The sequence below is a fragment of the Thunnus thynnus genome, chromosome 11 (genome assembly GCF_963924715.1).
Source record: "Thunnus thynnus chromosome 11, fThuThy2.1, whole genome shotgun sequence".
Classification (NCBI taxonomy): domain Eukaryota; kingdom Metazoa; phylum Chordata; class Actinopteri; order Scombriformes; family Scombridae; genus Thunnus; species Thunnus thynnus.
In genome coordinates this window covers 25,557,948-25,578,820 of record NC_089527.1, presented here as the reverse complement: position 1 = coordinate 25,578,820, position 20,873 = coordinate 25,557,948, and the positions used below count along the sequence as shown (strand labels likewise).

Sequence of the window (20,873 nt, the reverse complement as noted above, 5' to 3'; positions counted from 1 at the left end):
ATGGCTGCGGTCGGATTCCCAGTAGGGAACCTACTGGCTTGGGGAGGTCTGTCTTAGTGTAATAACCCTTCAGAGAGGCATATTTGCACTGACCACTTTTCTGTGGCTGTTTGAATAGAGACCGATCTGACACAGGATGCGGTGTTCAGTACTGTCCTAAATCTGAACCTAGAATATCAGCTTCTCCTGCTTTACCGATGACCTCATGCAGCAGTGACCACACAACTCATTTAGAAACCAGTGTTTTCGCCCTGTATCATGGAAAGTACAGATGGCTAGTTTTTTTTGGAAGTGAATCATTGTGATTTGAACTGTGATGACGGCTTTATAGCCCTCTTGAGCTGTTTATTATTGGCATAATTTATTATTTCCCTCCTCTTCGCTTTTGATGCAAAACTAGTCTGCACTGGGAATCAAGCCTGAGAGCTCCCAAATTAGACCAAATGAAAAACGCAAAGCAGATAATCAGGCCTTCTGTTTGTAATTTCACAGCACTTTATTAATGAGAAAATCCTACATTGCATCAGCACAGTTGATTAAATAAATAATGGGATCATTTTAATTCTGTGCTCTTAAAAACTGTTATGTATAACAATTTTAAACCCCATCATATTACTTAGAATTCTGATTAGTTTTAATTAGTGTGATTACCATAAACAAATGACAACATGGGAGAGACAACAGTTACTGGTGCCGCGTTTATCTCATGCCTGTGGTTTTGTTTGGGCTGGTCTTATTAAGCTTAAGGGCATGTTTCCCATAAATTCCTCTGCTTCCTGTAATTAAGATGTGTCTTCATCTGGATTTTCCGTTTCGCTCTGTTAAAGAGGGCAAATATTTCCGAAATTATATTATCATCAGTTTTTCACTCCTTCTACAGTCTGCTGTACAAAAAGTATCTGAAAGCTTTAGCTCTGTTTGCACTAGAAGAACAGTGAGCACATCCATTTTCTATCCATTTATAATTTACACATGTCTGTATGTACTTTGATAGAGTTATTCGTTACTGTAATTGTAATAAATTTGGGTTTAGGACTGTTGGTCACACAAAACAAGCAATCTGAAGACCCCAGTTTAGGCTCTGGATCATTGTGATAGGCATCTTCCACAATTTTATCAGCTTTACAAAAAACTGATTGAAGGTGACTGTATGCTTTTTGAGATTTTCCATTATTTTTATACTGTTATGATGTCTACATTAAACATGGTCAAAGTTCCAAAACTGTGTAAAGGGTCAGTATTAGATATATATAGGAAGTTGTACTGTAAATCATGCAAAGATATTCCAGTAGAGTCCCCTTTCATTTAAACGAAATCAACAGATCAATTGATATTGACAGTACAATTAATTAATTAATGATGCTACACATACAATAGAACACTTCTTTTGTGAAACGGTAAAACAAAAACGCTGCCAAACTGTTTCCGTAGTTACTGGCAATTTCTCTGTGATTTTGTTAAGCAACCGTTTATTTTCTTTATCGCTGACTCTTCACCCCTGATCTGTCACCTTTATCGCCTTAGCTCGATGCTGTGTTTCCATTGGCTGATTGGCAGACTTGGGCAGCTCTCCGATTCTTTGTCTGCGATTGAGCTAAATCCTGCTTCGGAGGTTACATCATGTTATGCTGTCCTGTAAATACCGGTTCCAGTATCCTCTCTCGAAGCTGTAATCCATCACATTGCTAGAAGGCAAGCCAAGACACCTGAGGGCAGGAACCTCACTGTCAGATTGTGTTTGTGTATTTCTAAGGGACTTTATGCGAGAAATAGTTGTGATTCTATAGATTAATTGCGGTTTTGATACTACAAGACATCTTTATACATCATGAGAGAGAGGAGTTTGTTTAGTGTTGCTGGCAGTTTCGGCTTCTACTGCACTACACATGCACATCCATATGCTTGTGGGCCTTTGGAGGCTTCTGTGGATGCTAGATCATAGTGGGCTGCAGGCTGCTACCATGAACATGTTGTCTTCTCGTGGGGAGAATGCCCTTAAATGCTTTCTTAATGGGCCAACTCTGATCCAGCAATGGCCCTGCAGCTTATGAATGATTTAGCAGTGGGATGATGGCATGGACCTAATGGTCCATCCGCCCCATTAATGTTGCAGCAGATTACAGATACACACATGCACAGTAGGATCATGACATCAGGCAGCATTTGGGACTTTCATTATCTGGGGCCAACTAGTGTAATAATTTCAGAGATCATCTGTAATTTGTATCTCATGTAAAACTGCAGTTAAGAAATAATAAGAAAACAGAGATCCCTGATTATAACAATCCTGTACAATTTGAGTTCTCAGTAATTGTCTGCACAATTTGTCTTTATCATGTCTCATTCATACCTAGCTCTCACATGGTATAGCAAAGGATTGTTGTTATTATGATGTCTGTAAGGGTTGCAGTTTCTGAAAGTGCTACAAAGATCTAGATGGAAAGTTCAATTTGGCTTTGTGACTCTTAATGAACTTCAATGGACAAAAGTCTTGTTGCTTGAATTTGAGGAATCTCTCATTAATTACTTTCAGTATACTGTAAAGAGAAGGTATTTCTCACTTAACTGATTGGATACTTTCTCAAAGTTAGGCAACAAATCAGCCAGTTAATCTGGAGAGTGCTTCCTCTCTGTCTGCAGACAGTCCCGAAACAGCATCTGGCAGCAAATCTCACACTTGGCTCACGACCCAAAACACTCAGGGGATTGGACAGGAGGATTTTCTTTCCTCTGGCTTTTCTTGCTTCACTCCATGTTTTTTTTTCTCCCTCCTGTGTCCTGTCCATCTCCTCTTACTTGGCCTCGTCTCACTTTTCTGCCCTGCTGTTAATTCTCTTGCTCCCCTGACGCGTGTTTTCCTGAGGCTTCATTAAGACCTGTTAGTGTTCATTTAAACAGAAAATATGTTTCCCCTCTAACTTCCGTGCACAAAGGAGCGCAAAAGCTTTTGATATTTATGCAGCTTCATCAGTGGTTGCCGTAAGCTGTACCTGGCCTTGCTATCCACATAACAAGGCTAAGCCTCAAATTAGATGGAAATGGATAATACACTGTTGGCACCGGGGATTCAAAAGATACATACATGCAGAGTTAAATGATGAAATTTCACATTGTACCTAATCACGACAAACGCAAACCACGCACACTTTCTCCGCTTTGAGCAGCTGACTGAAGCTAGATGGGAGAGAATGGAAACTGGTATCAAGTACGGCCTCTCCTCTCTGTCTTCCACATACACACACACACACACACACACACACACAAAGCGGACAGCAGAGCAAAGAGGCCGCGGTGGAGACGGTGAACACGGTGAAATGAAAGAATTGACGACTTCTACACTCATTACTGTAAGTGCAGTAAAACCTTCGCAAGTAAAAAGCCAATAAGTACTGTATCAAACCACCACTATCAACACGCATAAACACGTAGAAAAGCGATATTTTCAACTGCTTTGGCCATAGTCTCCCATCCACCGCCGGAGTGTTTGAAACAACCACAGCACGCTGGTTAGGCTAATAGCGATTGTTATGGACAAGCTAAAAAAAAAAGCTGTCTGTAGCTGCTGTAAATGTTTAGTTTAGTTTGCCATTTATATTAAAACTCAAAATCTTGTAAACTTAGCTACTGGCTGAGACGGCAGCCCTCCCTCCCTCTGCCAGCGGTACCTGCAGGCAATGAATCACATCAACAGCAGAGGGAGGAGGGCGGGAGAAGACTGATAGTGACTGATGTCTGTGTTTGTTCATTCTTTCTAAACTTCACTCAGTATTTTGATGTCAGGGATTTTACATGGATATAAGAATAAATATATAGGGATTATATATACACACACAGTAATGTCAACAATCACGTATACAAGTATTAATTTAAAAATGTACAGAAAGGTATGGATATAAGGCGTAGAGTAAAAAGTAGTCGTATTATTAGCAGCATATTCTGTATGATGAATAGACTTGAGAAATATCAGAAACACAAACAGCATAGTCTCTGCGATATATAAAAATGCACATGGTTTCAGTACATGATTATATTTGCTTGCGAACAGGTCTGCTGGGGACCACATGCTCAGATCACTTTAGATTATACAGATTCATTCAGATAATTCAGGCTTAATGAATCTGGGTTAATTTATCCAGACTTCACAATATTCCTGACATTCGTCTTTGTCATCCTGTCAGTTAGCTTCAGAGTTTGGGGCCAGAGCTCAGGGAAAGGTGACGAGGTCCAGGGCCATCTATCCATAGCTTTGTGGGAAAAGGCAGGAAACTCAGAGCCGGACTCGGAGCTGTCACTCTTTATGCCTTCCCTCCTCATCAACTGACAACTGTAAATGTCCCGGACACATCCACACACTCTCCTTACCAGAAACACAACGGGAATGGGTTTTCTTTTCTCACATGGATTCAGTCATTGGTTTTCCTTCATCGGCCATCAATCAGAGCTGAAGTACACTCATGCAGTAAACATGTTGAAGAGGAAGCCAGTGTTTATTCACTATTCCGACATTTAACAGTTTAGATGAGTAAACAGCTGAAAAAGTAATCATGAGATTAATCGATAATGAAAATAATTATTATCTGCAGACCTAGATATACAGCTTCTTATCCAAGTTGATGTGTACATTCCCTTGAGGGAGGCCCCAGTGCTTCACCACTCACCTGAGACCAACTGGTAGAACAAAGGGGTCTAAGGGGAGGTTGAAAGGAAGGGTAAGGAGGAATCTGTGATCGGAGACCGCGGTGGGACTTCCTGTCACAACTAATCATTCTCAACCACCTCCCCCTTGTCCTCCCTCGTCCCCTCTCCGTCTCTGTGGTCCTCCCTTCCAGTCCTCCTCCTATCTGGCCTCCCTTTTTCCTCTTCTCTGGGTCAGGGAGCATGAAATATGTGCACGTTTGACTGTGTGTTTATCTGCAAGCATGCGCTCTCAGTTAGAACATAGTTGTTTTTGACAGGGCACCCAGTATGTGGTCCTGTTTCTTCCTAATTGTGTGCATTTGTTGCTGGCTTGGCACCATTCCACAGGCCAGCACAGCCACAACCCCAGTGGGCGGCAGACGGGGCCAGACCAGACCCGATTAGGACGCGCTGGGGGAAAAAAAGTCTTGGTTCAGAATCACAAGTCAATATTGTGGTGCAGCATGGGGCTTAGCTGGGGTGGTTAGAGGGCTGCGTACGTGGGTGGCGGGGTGGAGTTTGAATCTCAGTCAACACAACATGTGGACGAAACGAGCACTGACTTTTTCCTCTTACATCAGATGTCTTTTCTGTGTTGGTGTCTGTCTCATTTTCTGTTTCTCTGGCTTATTGTTACTCAAGTTATTTGCAGTGACATTGATGCTTAAAACCTCCATTGTGTGTATGTGGATGTAAAGGGGCACGATGAGAAGATGAGGGGAAAAAAATCTTATAACTGTTCTGTGCTCAGTAGATTATGTCTTGACTCACCATTGCCTCTGCAAAGCAGCTCTATTTGGGAAAAACAACTGGAATGAACCACCATCTTATAAACACCTCAGGACAGGAGGATAAAAACTGTGAGCACGTACATATAAGAGCAGCAGAGCAGTTACACTGCAAGCTCCTATATTCTGCGTGTCTGTGTGATGACTCAGACAGAATTCTAATATATGTTTTCATCCTCTCCCCCTTTCCTTCATTTATCTGCCATTCTCTGTGATCCCATATTAACACATCAGAGCCGAAAGGTTTCATAAACTGCTCCATCTTAATCCACTGGAGGACATGGGCTCTTTTGGAAAATGTACAATGTACAACGTCCTTACTAGTACCAAAAAAGAAGGAGAATCTCATCAAGTCGAGGTCAGTGGCAAGGGAATAATGACGATGAACTCATTTTATTGGCAGCCAGTGATAATGATGACATCATTGGTGTAGAGGGGGCTCTAATTAGGGCTGTACAGTGTGACATATATGTCTCACATGCTATGAAAACCCAGTACCACAGTAGCATCGGTGCGATACAGTTTTGCATGTGTGAGACAAAGCTGCTTATTTGTGTGCTAGTTTGTGTGTGAGGTGAATCGATGGCACATCACTATTCTACTTGGTAGTTGTGGTCTAGCGTGCGGAAAAATCATGTCCCCAGCTGCGCAGAGTCCATACATCCATTACCAATTCCCACAATTCCTAGGGAACAATCCCATAATTCCTATGCAGTTGCCTCTACGCTGTTTCCTCAGCGAGTTGAGCTAGCTAGATGACAAAAGAAAATGAAGCGGTATTTTCAAGTACTCAACCAAAACCCCAAACAAGCCCGTGAGGAAGAAAAGAAAGAACAAACAAAAGAAAAAACATTGCCAAATAAAATTAAAGGGAAACTTCGGGTTTTTCAACCTGGAGTCTATTTTCCCATCTTTTTGTGTCTAAGTGACTAATGGGGACAACAATTTTTGAAACTGGTCCAGTATTGAGTGAGAGCGCTTCAGCTGGCAGCCGCTAAACACGCTGCAATGTAATCCAGTGGGGCAACAGCGTTCAGATTGTCATTATAAGTGTCTGACAACAGTATGGAAAGGACCACACAGAGAAATAAAACTTTTATCTTTGCCTTTCGCTTGATCCCATCTGTTTGTTATTGTGTCTCACCAAGTCTCGCTCAAGGAGAAGTCTTGTTCTGAAATCTCGCGAGAGTTGAGTTGTTGTCGAAATCAGCTAAATATTCAGCCATGACTTTGAAAATCTTTTAGATAAACTAAGCTATGCTTTCTGTACTCCAACACAACAAACACTCCTCTCTTCAACTCTGTCATGAATGAATATTTAGCTCATTTCTACAACAGCTCAACTCTCGCGAGGGGGATGGACAAAGAGGCTAAAGAGAGAAGAAAGAGACTATATTGCTGTTCAGAGAAATTATTTTGTCTTACAGTAATTTGTTCCCATTTATTCATCTTTTTGTTAACCAAGTTAATCTTCCATTTCTTTTCCTTCAGCAGAAATCAGGAGTCTTTTGTTCGATTCAAATCTCCCTACTAAGTCATTGTCACTGATCTCATTGTTGACGTCCTTAGTATGTGCCTTAAAAGGAAACCAAACTGCGATTACGATAAATTTGCAGATATTGCACTGCTGTGTAACATTTACATAACACCAGCAACCTGATTAATATGCCCCCTAGCCTCTATGAAATCCATCTGTTGCTCATGAGCGGACCAAAAATGGCTAAAAATGGCTGAAATATTAAAGCAGTCTTTGATCATATTGCCCGGACTGAAGTATGTGGCTTGGCCCCTTGTCTCAAATACAATTGATCTGTCTAAGCCTGGTAGCCTACTCTTGCTCCCACTGCATGAGTACATCAAAGTACATCTTACACCCTGACTTGCTTCTCTGCGAAGGGGGTTTTAGGGAAAGCCTGTCAACTCTGCTGCAATGCCTTCTGTGCGTGCGTGCGTGTGTGTGTGTGCGCGCGTGTGTGTGTGTATTTGCGTACCGTCAGTGAGCATTGCAGGTGCTGGCATGTCCAGGCTTCTGCCTAATCCCCATGGGAGCGTAAATAAGCTGCCTAGTTCTGCCTCCTTACATAACCACTCTGCCAGAGAGAGGAGGGAGAGATGACGGCATGGATACAGAGACATGAGGAGGTAGAATAAGCAATTGATGAATATGTAAGAAAAAAGGAAGCTGCAGGAGAATATAGGAATGAGAGAGGTAGATGTAAACATTCAAAGGAAGGTGCGGATATATAGGTGCTATTTTTCGATATATATCGTTTTCTTTTCCTGTTCGGTGTTGCTGATGAAAACATTTAATTTCCTGTCTTTCACAAACTGCCACACTCCTCTAAGCTAGCTACACTTTCCACTAACTAGTGTCTGGTACTGAAGTTTTTCCTTTCCTCTTGCTTACACTCACTCCCACACTCTCCGAATTGTTCTTTTTCCCATTTTCTGCTTGTCTCGTGTCTCTCGTGAAGCCCCTCGGCGGATGCTGGGAAATGTCAGACATTTAATTGAATTTGTGGCACTGCTGGATCCACTTAAAGTGATCATTGCCAGCATACAGCACTACACACTTATACAAACACATCTAAAGGACTGCACTTGTTGAGATATTGGTAGTTGCTCTCACATCCCCACAGAAGGAGCCCCTGCTATGATCTGAAACTGTTTTTGGAGCGTGTGTGTGTGTGTGTGTGTGTGCATGTGTGTGTGTGTGTCAGAGAACGTGAAGCTGGGTTGTGATTTTCCCCAACTATTCATTAGGTTTCTTGTCTCACTCAGCTGCTCTTGCCTAACAGAAGTCTGCATCACATCCAATGTAGGATATCACCAGTGTGTGTCTTTATTTTGTGCAAGAACATGGAGACAAAGTGTAATAGAGTCAGAAAAACTATGTATTTTTCTTGGTGTCTTGTTATATTCTCCAACCTGAACCTTTGTGCTGCAGTACTGAACTTTAACTGTGTCTGTTGCTTTCCTCTTGTCAGTCATCAACTCAAGAAGTAAGACAGATCAGATAATATGCTGAAAGGAATATGGAAATATTCCTATAAAGAGGCCTTATCAAGGTCAGCATGACATAAAACACTTCAGTTACCTCAACTAAAAAATGTATGTTTATGCAGAGTAGAGTCAACTTTTTTAAGTGTGCTGCATTCCAACTTGCGCCACAAAAATCCAGATGATCTGTTAATACTCACAAAGTCCAGTTCTAATAAACACACACACACGCACGCACATGCTTTTCCAAGCCAAGGGAGTGGTTAAAAAAAGACTTCTGTTGTAATGGTCATGTCATGACCACTTCGAAATGGTGAAATACATATAATGCAGAACTCAGCCACAGCGGCCTGTGGTCAGCAATACAAAGTCTGGTTTTTAGTCTGCGAGGTACTTTTAGATCACGATAATCCAACCTTTCACATACAGTACATGCTTTAGACAAGTGAGGGAGAACATCCAGGACAGCCTTGTCCGTAGCAATGCATGATGAATCATTACTATTCTCATTATTGCTCAGTTGGTCTCCATTAAACACAAGATCATTTTTGTTGTGTCCACCTTCAGGTTATGTCTCTCTCTCTCTCTCTCTCTCTCTCTCTCTCTCTCTCTCTCTCTCTCTCTCTCTCTCTCTCTCTCTCTCTCTCTCTCTCTCTCTCTCTCTCTCTCTCTCTCTCTCTCTCTCTCTCTCTCTCTCTCTCTCTCTCTCTCTCTCTCTCTCTCTCTCTCTCTCTCTATCTCTGTCTTTCTCTTTCTGTATATTTGTATTCCCTAATTTGCTGTTTCTCCGCTCTTTTTGTGTTTCTATCTTCCTTACTTGGGGGCAGGTAGAGCCTCGTATTTTTTATCTCTGCACCGTCTCTGCTTTGTTCACTTCATAAACTGCTGACTCATGAATTCTCAGTGCACGCGACTACAGCCTGTGTTCTCTGTATCTATGTCTCTAACGTACCGAGCTGTGTTTGTGTCAGATGTACACCATTTTTGCTCCTTTTTTTTTTTTTTCCGTAACGTTACCAAAGCTAATTTTATCTCAGACTCAAACAGCAGTACAGCAGCAGAGTGAAGGATGATTGAAGCTTTACTGTCAGCAGCTGAATCAATGTGTGTGTACGTGAGTGAGAAACACTCACTCACGTACACACACAGGAGGGAGAAGCAGAGAAAAAAAGAGCATAGCTTTGTCAGTCAAAGATGTCTAAAACCTTTAAATTCAATGGTGTTCAACAATCCCCCCCTGAGTAAGGGTTGACATAGGGAGGATTTTCCGAGGCTTAAGGATGGCAGTATCAGTTGGTCGGTTGGTCAATCTCCACTGTTATCCAGAGCAGCAGCAGGATATCTTGACACCTGCTGGCCAGATTGCCATAAAATGTGGTGTGGATATTTATGGTCCTCTCCTCAGAAGATTACTATTGATTTTAAACCTCTGAACATTTGTTCCATCACAATCTCTAAGTCAAATGTTTCTCTTTCATTCATGAAAAGGTCTTTCAAAAACTAAGTGCCAACTTTGCATTGGATATTCCTGAACTGTAATACCATTGTTGACCCACTGGCACCACCAGACAAATATCTTCTTATACAACGAAATGATCGTTGAAGTTTACAGGCCGCATTCACAACTCCCAGAAGAGAGGATGAAACTTTCACATTTTGAGTTTTGATGAATAAAATTAGCCGAGCTCATTCATGCACCCATTTGATTTCAATGTCTCCATGACCTTTCACCTAGAACCACGCACAGGAAATAAGTTTGCATTTGGCTTCAAAAGTAGTAAAATCTGTAAATAAAATAAAGAGTAACAGTAAAACATCATCGTTATTTTACACTGTCACTGACAGATGTTATGTTGCATTTTCACATCTATCAAACACAAAGAATTGCATGGTCACATTTTCTGCAAAACGTGGTGTACGTGCTACAGACACTTTTTTTGTTCCATTGTTGGACAATTCTGAAGCACTTTAAATGTAGAAATTTTACGCTCAGAATTCAAACAGTGGAATAAATTGGCAGAAAGTAAATCTAGTCTACTGGGTAGAAGGGGTGTAATAGTACACAAAATTCATGGTTCGTTATGTAGCTGGGTTTTTAATGTCATGGTTCAGTATGAATTCGGTACAGCAGAAAAAATGAAAGGTAGAAAATAACATTTTGGTCTTCAGTTTTGAAAAATGCAACATCCAACAATGGCTCATTGACTAAAACTATTAATGAAACAGTTTAGTTGTGCTGCATTGGAAAAGGAAAATAACCTTTCTGTTCCTTGCAAGGACAACTGCTGACAGGTGTTTTTTATTTGAACCAAGTGGTGCCAAAATATTCCAGGTGGAACTTGCACTCTAGAATTATTGTTCCGTAAAGTCGACTATTAAACTATTTTTACAGTAATTGTTTGGGTCACGGTGAATACCGAACCGAGGAAAGTCTCATACGGAACTGAACGTCCTGTACCGACTGGTTCAGAATGAATACACGTATCGTTAGATCCCTACTAGGTAGCGAATAGGGAGGGATTTCGGACACAGCATCTGTTTGTCTCATTTTATTATTCCCGTGTGTCTTCCTCTGCACCTCCCTCTCACTTATCTCTCTCTGACTCCTCTCTCTCCTCAGGCTCCCCAGGAGGTGTAAACATGTTAATGACATTCATTTAGTGTCGATTCTCTTTAATGTTTCCTCCGGGCTGAAGTTTCATTATGCCTTCTGATAGCATTCAGTCTGTTACAGTCCTGAGCTTTTCACTTCCTATTCATTTGCATCATATCAGTCTGATTGTGTTCTGCTTTCACTGGTGAGAGTAAAGGTGTGATTATTTCTACATTATCTTATGTTTTCTCGATTTTATCTTTGTACAGTCCACAGAACACATTAATGTTTGCTTGCTTTGAAGATAGCATTGTTAAAGTGTTTTGTATTGTTTATGCTGTTAGAGAATTGAACAGATCACTCAACTGCAACATGAACTGACACTAGAAGTAGCAGTCTAATCTAATAACTGAAAAAACGGGACTGTGATCTCCATCAGACACTGTTGACTCAGTCGAGTAGACTCGCTTGGTGTAAAGCTGCTTAGTGAAATTTCGTCTTTCGTGTTACCTGACTGACTGACTGACATACGTGTGTACAAGTAGGTCTGTCCAGGTTTGCCCATCAGGGGTATTCTGTGTGTGAGTGATGCTACAAACTTGTGTGTGTCGTAAAACCGGTGACATTTAGGGAATGAGACGCAGGGTGATTGATGCACAATGGAGTTGGGAAAGGAGTGCAGCCTGCAAATCACCTTTTACTACAGCAATACACACACAAAGATGCAGATAGATGGCACGCAATACTGGGCACCCTATCTTTTTGATGCTGTTGTAAATTCCCAGTGGTTACCCTGACATGAAATACAGCGAACGCTCCTCTCTCTGCCAAGCCGTTTTCCACATTCCTTCACACGTTCAGTTATAGTATCAACAAATGAAGGTCCCAGGTTACCGCAACCCCTCCTACCTGTGAGGTCAGCTGAAGTGCAGAGAGTAAAGGTCAGGAGTTGTAGAATAGTCATTAAGTGCTTATTGCCATGAACTGGGAGACTAAAGGTCACGCATGTTTACCTTTCACACTGCTCAACTCTCTTGGCTTACGCACTTATCTGGTTAACACACATTTTTACAGACTTCAACTCAGTGCTGCTGCGGCTGCATTCCACACGATCTACACGCAGATATTCACATCAAATTAACCCCGATACGTCGTGCACGTGTCATAAAACTATGTACTATCACTACCACTGCTGGGAACAATGGAAGAAATGAGGAAAGGATTAGTGAATGAGGAGAGATGGATCAGGAACGGGACAAAAAACACCTTATTACTGTTACCAAAGTTGACAGCAGTTAGTGGAGAAGTGGCTACATCACAATGAATTAATTATAGAGCAGTGCTTATTCATGACTGCCCCATTTAAGGCTCCATAGGCTTGTCAGGTTTTGTTTTACATTAAATATGAAATTTATCTATCATGGCTTGTGCATTCATGTCACGATTTCATCTTCTTAAGATCAACCCATGTTTCTCAAATAATCAAAAGCCTGGTAACCATATGATCTCCCATGTGTAATGATGAGCATTTAATGTTTTAACACAGTAATCCACACTATAACTGTACTGTATTTGTAGTAGAGTTAACTGTCTTATCTTCAAGATCTCACATGAATGGTTTTTGCAGGCCAGTCTGTTGAAAGGTTAAAACAGTCTTGATAGAAGAGATCACAACAATGATTAACACTTTCATTTGATAAATGCACGGCACACAAGAAATTATAAAAGATAATCAACATGTTGTGACCTTGAGAACTCCATTTTGTGTAATTACTAGACGATAATTGGGCAATAAATTATAATCCCAAGAAAAAAGGGTTCTAAATCAAAATCTTGATATAATGAGATAAACAAATTTTTAAGTAACCTTGGTCAACACGGACTCCATAATTCACCCACAAGTAGTATTTCTGGTTACTTTCATTCATCAAGGCACTACAGTACCGTGCATGTACACTTGTTCACTGTGGGGATATTCTATAAAATACTGAAATCTGTGTGCTGAAGGAATAGAGGAGGCGTGTTTGCACATATGGAACTCACCCTGCTTCTATTCTGTCTTTCACTGTCACTTTTTTCTCTTCCTATCCATGTTTCTCCTCTTCTTTCTGTCTCCCCTCCACCTCTTTCCTTTCTCTCACCCTCTTCCTGTTATTTTAGCAAGGGTGGCTAAAGTGCAGGAATCATCAGAACAGCCCATGTGCAGCTGACTTCTATTCAGAGCTGTAATGGCTGACGCTGTGTGCAGCTGAGCTCCATTCAAAGCCATAAATGCTCCTCCATGTACAGTTGATTTCTGCCAAGACGCCCAGTTCCGCCACTTGAGCCGTCTGCGGTTCAAAGCAGTTTTTTTTTCCCCCCTCATCATGCTCTCCCTCCGTCTGCCTTTCTTTACCTCCTCTTTACTGACACATTTCTAAAGTTAGTCTTTCCTACTTCGCAGTGTTGTGAGACTGATGTGTATGTGGGAGATTGTGCCCCTTTTTATTAATGCTTGCCCCAACTGCTGTGTATAAGCAGCTCATCTCATCCAGAGCATCTTCATACATACACACACATATACCCCTAATATTATATACATATATAATGGTACACCAAATTCATGGTTCAGTATGTACCTCAGTTTTGGGGTCACGGTTCAGTATGATTTTGGTACAGCAGGGGAAAAAAAAGAAAGGTAGAAAATAACATTTTGGTCTTTCATTTTGAAAAAATGCAAACATCCAACAATGGCTCATTGGCCAAAACTATTACTGAAACAGTTTAGTGGAAAAAGGAAAACAACCTTTCTGTTTCTTGCAAGGAGTCAGGACACCTGCTGACAGCTGTTTATGCTGATTTATGGTCTAACTATATATAAAGTAGTTGAAACTAGCTCCACTTCCAGCAGCTACGACAGTAACATGCTGCTCTAACGCTGATGCTTCAGTATTAATAATCTAATGATGTCATATATAATAAATCATCAGGCAGAGGGACCAAAACACTACTTTTACTTTCATACTTTTTAACTACATTTTTCTTTCTCAGAACTGCTTCTTATGACATGCTGTCTGACCATGTCAGAAATCAAATGTTTTTATCGTTGTTCTGAGCGGCTTCACTCAAAGCCAACCATCACAGAGAGGGGAGGGGGACGGGGAGACACGGTATCATTTCACTATGGAGATAAGGAAGCATATTGTCGGCATTTTTTCTATAAATAAAGAAAAAAACAGCAACGTGTACCGGTCAGTGCAACTTGTTGACAATTTGTCTCTTTTTATTAGGGGCTGTTCGTCAAATGAACGATATTTTTTAGCTTAGTTTTGGTAAAAACCAGCTCACAGAGGGATGGGTACAACAGGGGGAAGCCATATTTGTATGTATCCTATTTTACAGCACATAATCACGTTCTCTGCGGTATGTTGCTTCATGCTGTTGAGCGTAAGGTGGATGGATAAGTGAATGCACTGATGGATGTGCCAGGTTAATGTGGAATTTACCGTCTGACTGAGTGTGAGTAACTTGGCTAATTGCACTCAAAAGCAGCCTAAAATGCCTGTCATGTGATGATGAAGCAGGGAAACCAAGGAATGTTTGTGCTGACTAAACTGGTGACCCAGTAGCCTTTGTGTCTGTGTGTGAGAGAGCAAGAGAGGGCTGCATGCATGTGTACACCATAGAAAAACTGTACTCAGCAACATTGCTCAGTGTTTATTTCAGTCTAGGTTTGATCTATGTTTAAACTGCCTGTGTGTGCCCAAGTGTGTGTGTGTGTGTGTGTGTGTGTGTGTGTGTGTGTGTGTGTGTGTCTCCTCATTGGGCACGGTGCCGTCCTACCTCACCCTTCTGACGCTAAGCAGCTTTAGCTTGATCACCATCTGTTCAACCAGTCTGTGTTTGTGCGCAAAGACTGCTTCACACTCCTCACCCACTCACACACACACATACACACTCGCACACACACACACACGCTAGAGCATCACTGCGTGTGTTCAAACCCCAGCCAGGCAGTATCTGCTGCAGCCAGGGGTGGTGTTTTTGTTTTTGTGAAATGGGTGCTTTCTCATTACTGCTGAGGTTGTGCTGAGTGTAATTTGCTGTGGGATGGGTAATTCACAGAAGGCTGCAGGTAGTGTCTGTGTCTGTGGTGTGTGGGTTGTTGTGTCTCTCTCTCCGCTAGTTAAAAGATGACACGCTGGTGAACCTAGCTAACTGCTGTGTTTCCCAGTTCACCCACAGGACAGGGACAGAGTGTGAAAGAGATGAAAAGCCCCAGAAACACAGGGAGGTTAGAGAGCAAAACTCTCTCACTGGAACATAATTGTTTTTATTCAGTGTAGTTCACATGCCTGGTGAAACTGTGACCATGATCTTTGAATCTCTATGTGTTCTTGATATATGTCTGGATAGCAGCGTTGAAACCAAGGTAACAGACAGCAGGCCTGAACCTTTTGTCTTGTAAACCTGTCTGTAACAATGAGATCAAAAACTGTCAAGTACCAAAAGCTTGCATTGAATGTCTGCTCAGATCCGTAACATTCATTATTCATCATTCTTGTTTTATTATTCTTTGGTTGTTCCTGATTTAAATCATTTTTTTCTTTGGCAAAGTTCTTTGGTGTTAACAGAACATTTAACATTTGACTTTCGGTTCTTCTGTTAAATGGAAAAAAAAGGTTTTTACCACAGTAGTGTGTGAAACTACGCACAGCCCATAATATCTCAAAACAGCAAATATTAAATTTCTGACCTTGTATTGCCCTTTCTCTGTCTTATTTTCTACCATACTTGGAAATTTTCACCCTGGTAGCCCTGGTAGATTGGGAGTGTAGAGTTGCATAACTCCAGCAGTTCAGACACCAAATGAACTTTTCCTGAATTCTTCACTACTATGAAATTGGTGCATTCATAACTTTTTCCTCCTTTCATTATCATTCATTCATTTTTGCTTGTATTGTGGAGGTCATTGTATTTTGTGATCAAACTTCAATTTAGTTGATGTTTGGCTGTGAAACCTGGTGAAAAATCAGTGTAGTGCACGTCTTGTTTATGGCTAGACACTCTGTAATTGGACATTATGGCCTTGCTTTGTGTACTGTCAAACATTTGCATTTGGCGTGAAATCTCAGTAAAGTATTGATTGAAATAAATACTGTTTCAGTATTATTAGAATCAGGTATCAATATAGTACAGTATAGTGTCAGGTGTTAAAATATTTCAAATGTTACTCCACCCTGTGCCTGTGCTGTGTTAAGGACACACACACACACACACACACACACACACACACACACACACACACACACACACACACACACACACACCGCTATGATTATCTATTGTCTTAATAATCCATATTATTAAAGTTTATTCTCCATGTCCACACATGACTTCATGACAGCTAAGCAGGGAGCTAAAGTGTGCTTCCCTACCTGTAAATCAGTCATATTACTGTATGTGCCTGCTGACCTGTACAGGGTGTTTCCCTGCCTTTCACCCAGTGCTTGCTGGGAAAGGTTACAGGAATAAGCAGGTACTGAAAAGAGACAGATGAGATTATGTGCCTACCTCTGCCAAAGTGTCTGTCTGCATCTCTACTCTTACACAAGATCCATTGCTTCGTTTATCTGTATCTTCTCATCTTCCCAACACTAATTCACTCCCTCATACACATTATTCCACAGTGTGTACAGGTCAGTTCAAGCTCATAACCTCAGAGTTGTGAGTGCGGTTGTAGCTAGGAGCTTTATTTAGGTGGTATCTTCTTGCACTGTAACCCTGACCTGCTGGCTTGTTAATTCCAACCCGCAGCCCTTTAGTGGTAGACCTCTGTTTATCCCATCCACTGATGGGATGATACACTGCCTCCACAGGAGGGATGATTCAGTGTGTGAACCTCAGCAATAAGAACAGAAGTGCAGCTCTGACTTCTCCGTGTGCTATACACAGTGATATGCAGGAAACAAGCATAACCCCCGTTCAGCCTCAAACAAACATGTAGTATACATGTTTGTTTTTTATGCTTCTCGGGTTGGGGGTTGGGGATAACTTTGATGCACCAAGTAGTAAGAGGAGGAGTTGTAGTAAGTGCAGCAGAGAGTGGTAATAGTATTTTGACTTTATTTACTTTCAGCCATCAATGTGCAAAGATTCTAAATTATTATGTATCGGCCAAAATTCACAAACTTTGTTTTTGTTTTATGAAAAGTTGGGGCTCATAACAATATGATACAACCTCCAGTTTACTGCTTTGAACACCATAGTGATTATTTATGTGATTTTTCATACATTTGCTATATTTGTTATGTATCAATATTGGAGAATAGCAATATAATAATAATAATACATTGCTTAGGCCCAGCTTCATCCTTTCTTCTCACTTAAGATAGTTAACAGAACTTTAATAAAATGTTTAATGTCTTTTTTTCTTTCTTTTGTCTTGTGCAGGGGTCCCTTCAGTGTGGTGAGGAGATGCATCAACAGAGAGACGGGGCAGCAATTTGCTGTCAAAATCGTGGATGTGGCCCAGTTCACCTCCAGCCCTGGACTCAGCACAGAGGGTAAGAGATTACAATTCCTCACAATGTCTCCGCTGTCTCCAGTTGCTCATAAATATGACTAAAGATAATTACTGTTTTATTCATCCTACTGTGCAACGGTGGGGTCAGATGCTTGTCCTTGTTTATGTGAGTGTGAAGTCTTCTTGTTTTAAAGTTCCTTTCCACTCAAAAGGAAGGCAACTAGAAGGCTGTTTTCACATGAATCAGCTGAAGATGGAAAGTTTCTCTGTGCTCATTGAAAATCCAAAATCAAAACTGGTCCAATATTCAACTTACACAAGTGTAATGTGGAGACTTGAAGCCTCCAGTGCACAAACACTGAGAATGGACTGAACAGTGAAGAATCTGGAATTTTTTAATGAGGGAGAAGGAGGCAATGTGATCTGAAGGATTTTAACATAGTAATTATACTTTTTTGTTGAAAAACCATATCAGACACACATTATTGTTTGTCTTAATACCTGTCTGAAGGGGATCTTTAAACAAGTCCACTGTGCACACTTGCCCTTTTATACACTCTCCTACTGGGAGATTCCCAGTTCAGTCAGTCTTCTGCTGTTGTCTTTGGGCTGTTACGCTGAAGCTGTTGCTGAGGGCACCTTTAGAGTAATTGTTAAGGAAGGAAGTAGACTATAAAAGTATGCTTGAGATTTGTGCTGCACACAAATATCCTTTTTCTTTCTCACTTGGAATAAAATCAACTTTTGTGGTGAAAGATCCACCAAACGTACATGTCTTACACTGTTCAACACTTCACTAAAGTTGAGAAGCCACCTAAAATTATTACCAAAAAAATATTCTTCTGTAAATTGATTAAAAACGTATAAGATAAAGATGGAGATCAGTTTTTTTCACCCACCTTTAAACCACAGTGAAATGTAAAAATAGCAAGAACATATGTCTTTTAAAATAGGGCAGCATGGTCATCTCAGAGGAGACAGAGTGAGCCCAGTTACTCTGATTGTTTTTTTTGCATGTAAAAGTTTTATTGCCTCCTACTTTTCTCCGTCACTTATTTGGCGACTCAACATAATTTAACACATGGTTTAGTCATTCTCATTGCCCTCGGTCCTTTTCTTCAGTCTGCAGAATCTTTCAGCGAGTGTGGGAGCGGAGAATCTCGATTTAATGTTCCTTCCTTAGAAACCTTCTCTCATCTCTCCTCTCATAAAAAAGTAGAGATGAAAAGTTGGCTGGAAGGATCACAGCAAACTCCCAAATGAAAATTTTTCATTGTAGCTTGTCTAACACTGTAGTGGTACCATTTCTCTTCATTGCCAGTGTTTATGTTTCACGTGTGCACTAGTCTGTAAGTGTGTGTGTGCATGTACGTGCACATACTGTACGGTACATGGTCATCACGTTCTCCAGTCATTTATATCCAATCACATTCACTTCTCTGGAGCACTCAGGAATCCATCAAGCCATAGGCTCCCTCCAGACGCCAGCTGACTGTTCTCATTGTTGATTTGGGGTTTTTTTTTTCTCCCTCTCTCCTATTTTTTGTTGCCTGTAGAAAGCAGAGCAGTTTCACTTGAGTGGGCAGCTGTAACACAGCACCACAGTAATCAAGCAGGCGCGCACACACACACACACACACACACACACACACACACATGCAAACACACTGTGCAGAGCTCAGACCAAGGGAAGTGGGTCAAATGGTTCGTGTCTTGGCAATGGATTGGCCAGCAGGGGCCTGACACAAAGGCACACACACACACACACACACACCAGTCTGTTTCTCTGCAGCCTGTCCGGAGGTCTGTCTGACGAATAGGTCATCCCTCTGAGGGGATGAGAGAGAAAAGCTAGGCAGAGAATGAGCAAAATTCATCATGTGCCATCGCCTACTCACTTCCCTCCGCCTCTTCCATTCTCCAATCTCCCTGATTCCTTCACTCTCTCCTTTTCTCCTCTGTCTTTCTCCGTATGGCTCTGCTTTTCATTCCCTTTTTTCTGCCTTCTCTCAGCCGTGTCTTCTTACCTTCCTCATCTTTCACTCCTGTCCCCCCCCCTGCACCAGTGTTTGTGTGGTTTGTGACTGTTCCCAGTAGTTTATTCTAACATCTTATCCCAACTGTCTGCAAAAGCTCTGTCAGGTCTCGCACATACAGTAGCACTCACACTCTCACAGTCTCACAGTTGCACAGCTCTCTGTGATGACGCTGTGGTAGCAGGGCCTCCTTCCACTGCAGGCTTTGACTCCCAGCAGGAGGAACAGGGATCACTGTAGAGATCGCATCTGTTGAAAACCTCCTCCCTCCCTCTCTCTCTCTCTCTCTCTCCACGTCTGTATCTCCCTCTCTTTGCTCTTTTTATCTCTCTCATTTGCCATTTCTTTCATTTTTTTCCCCCTTTTCTGCACTAATATTTTTGTAAAGATCCACCACAAGCAAACATGAACAGAATGTGGATTTCAGGGAAATGATTTCTTATTCTTTATTAAAGAAAGATTATAAATGTCAAAAATATGCAGATTTAGGTATGATTACAATTGATGGACTTTATTTGAACACCATTTTTGTGTTTTTCTCAGAAAACTGCTTTTACTTTTAAGCATTTACAGCAGTATACACACATTTCATAAATGGTTTATAGCACACTATAATGTAGTTGTTAGCAGATATACAGTAAGTGCTCATTAATGTATTTGTTAACAACTATACAGTAACTCCTCCTGTGGGCATCCATAAGTGGAGGCTGGTATATAAACAGATAATGGATGACAATATAGTAAAACACAGTTGTAATAATATAAAATATGTCTTCATAGAAGTTATATGTATTTGTTAACTACATAATTACATTAGTGTGTTATTACTCATGTTTATATACTGCGTATAAATGCTTAATAGGGGGACTTAAAAGTAAAGTGATTACAATATTTTGAAAGCATGGAAGGGGAGGAGAAAAATAACTCCATATGTGTATGGATTAGCATATAAATACACTATTTATGTATAAAGTGGGTCAGATGCATATGTAGATTTAGTTTTGTTTGGGTTGTGTTTGTTTAAATTAGTATATTATGTTTGTGCTTGCGGGGCTGTGTGTGTTTGTTTGTTCAGTTTCTATTGTTGGATATCTCCTGGGACATTATGTGTAGGCTATTCATGTGTGCATGAGGTCAGTGCGTTGTGCTGCTGGTGGGTTTACAAGCCATAACGTTTGGTTTGTTGTTGATAAATGTGTTTGAATAATCACTTTAGGGATGAGTCATGTAAATGGACAGACAGATAAAACCATTTGTTTATGTATTGATTCATT

At 41.0% G+C, this 20,873-nt stretch overlaps 1 protein-coding gene across 11 annotated transcripts in view; it reads left to right on the top strand.

Moving 5' to 3' along the window:
- The window catches only part of caska (calcium/calmodulin-dependent serine protein kinase a), a 122,476-nt gene that overhangs the window by 31,931 nt on the left and 69,672 nt on the right, over positions 1–20,873 (top strand). For all 11 annotated transcript variants that reach the window (XM_067604118.1, XM_067604120.1, XM_067604117.1 and 8 more), the window contains exon 2: positions 17,491–17,603. In XM_067604118.1, the coding sequence (XP_067460219.1) occupies positions 17,491–17,603 (113 nt within the window). The remainder of the gene's footprint in view (positions 1–17,490; positions 17,604–20,873) is intronic.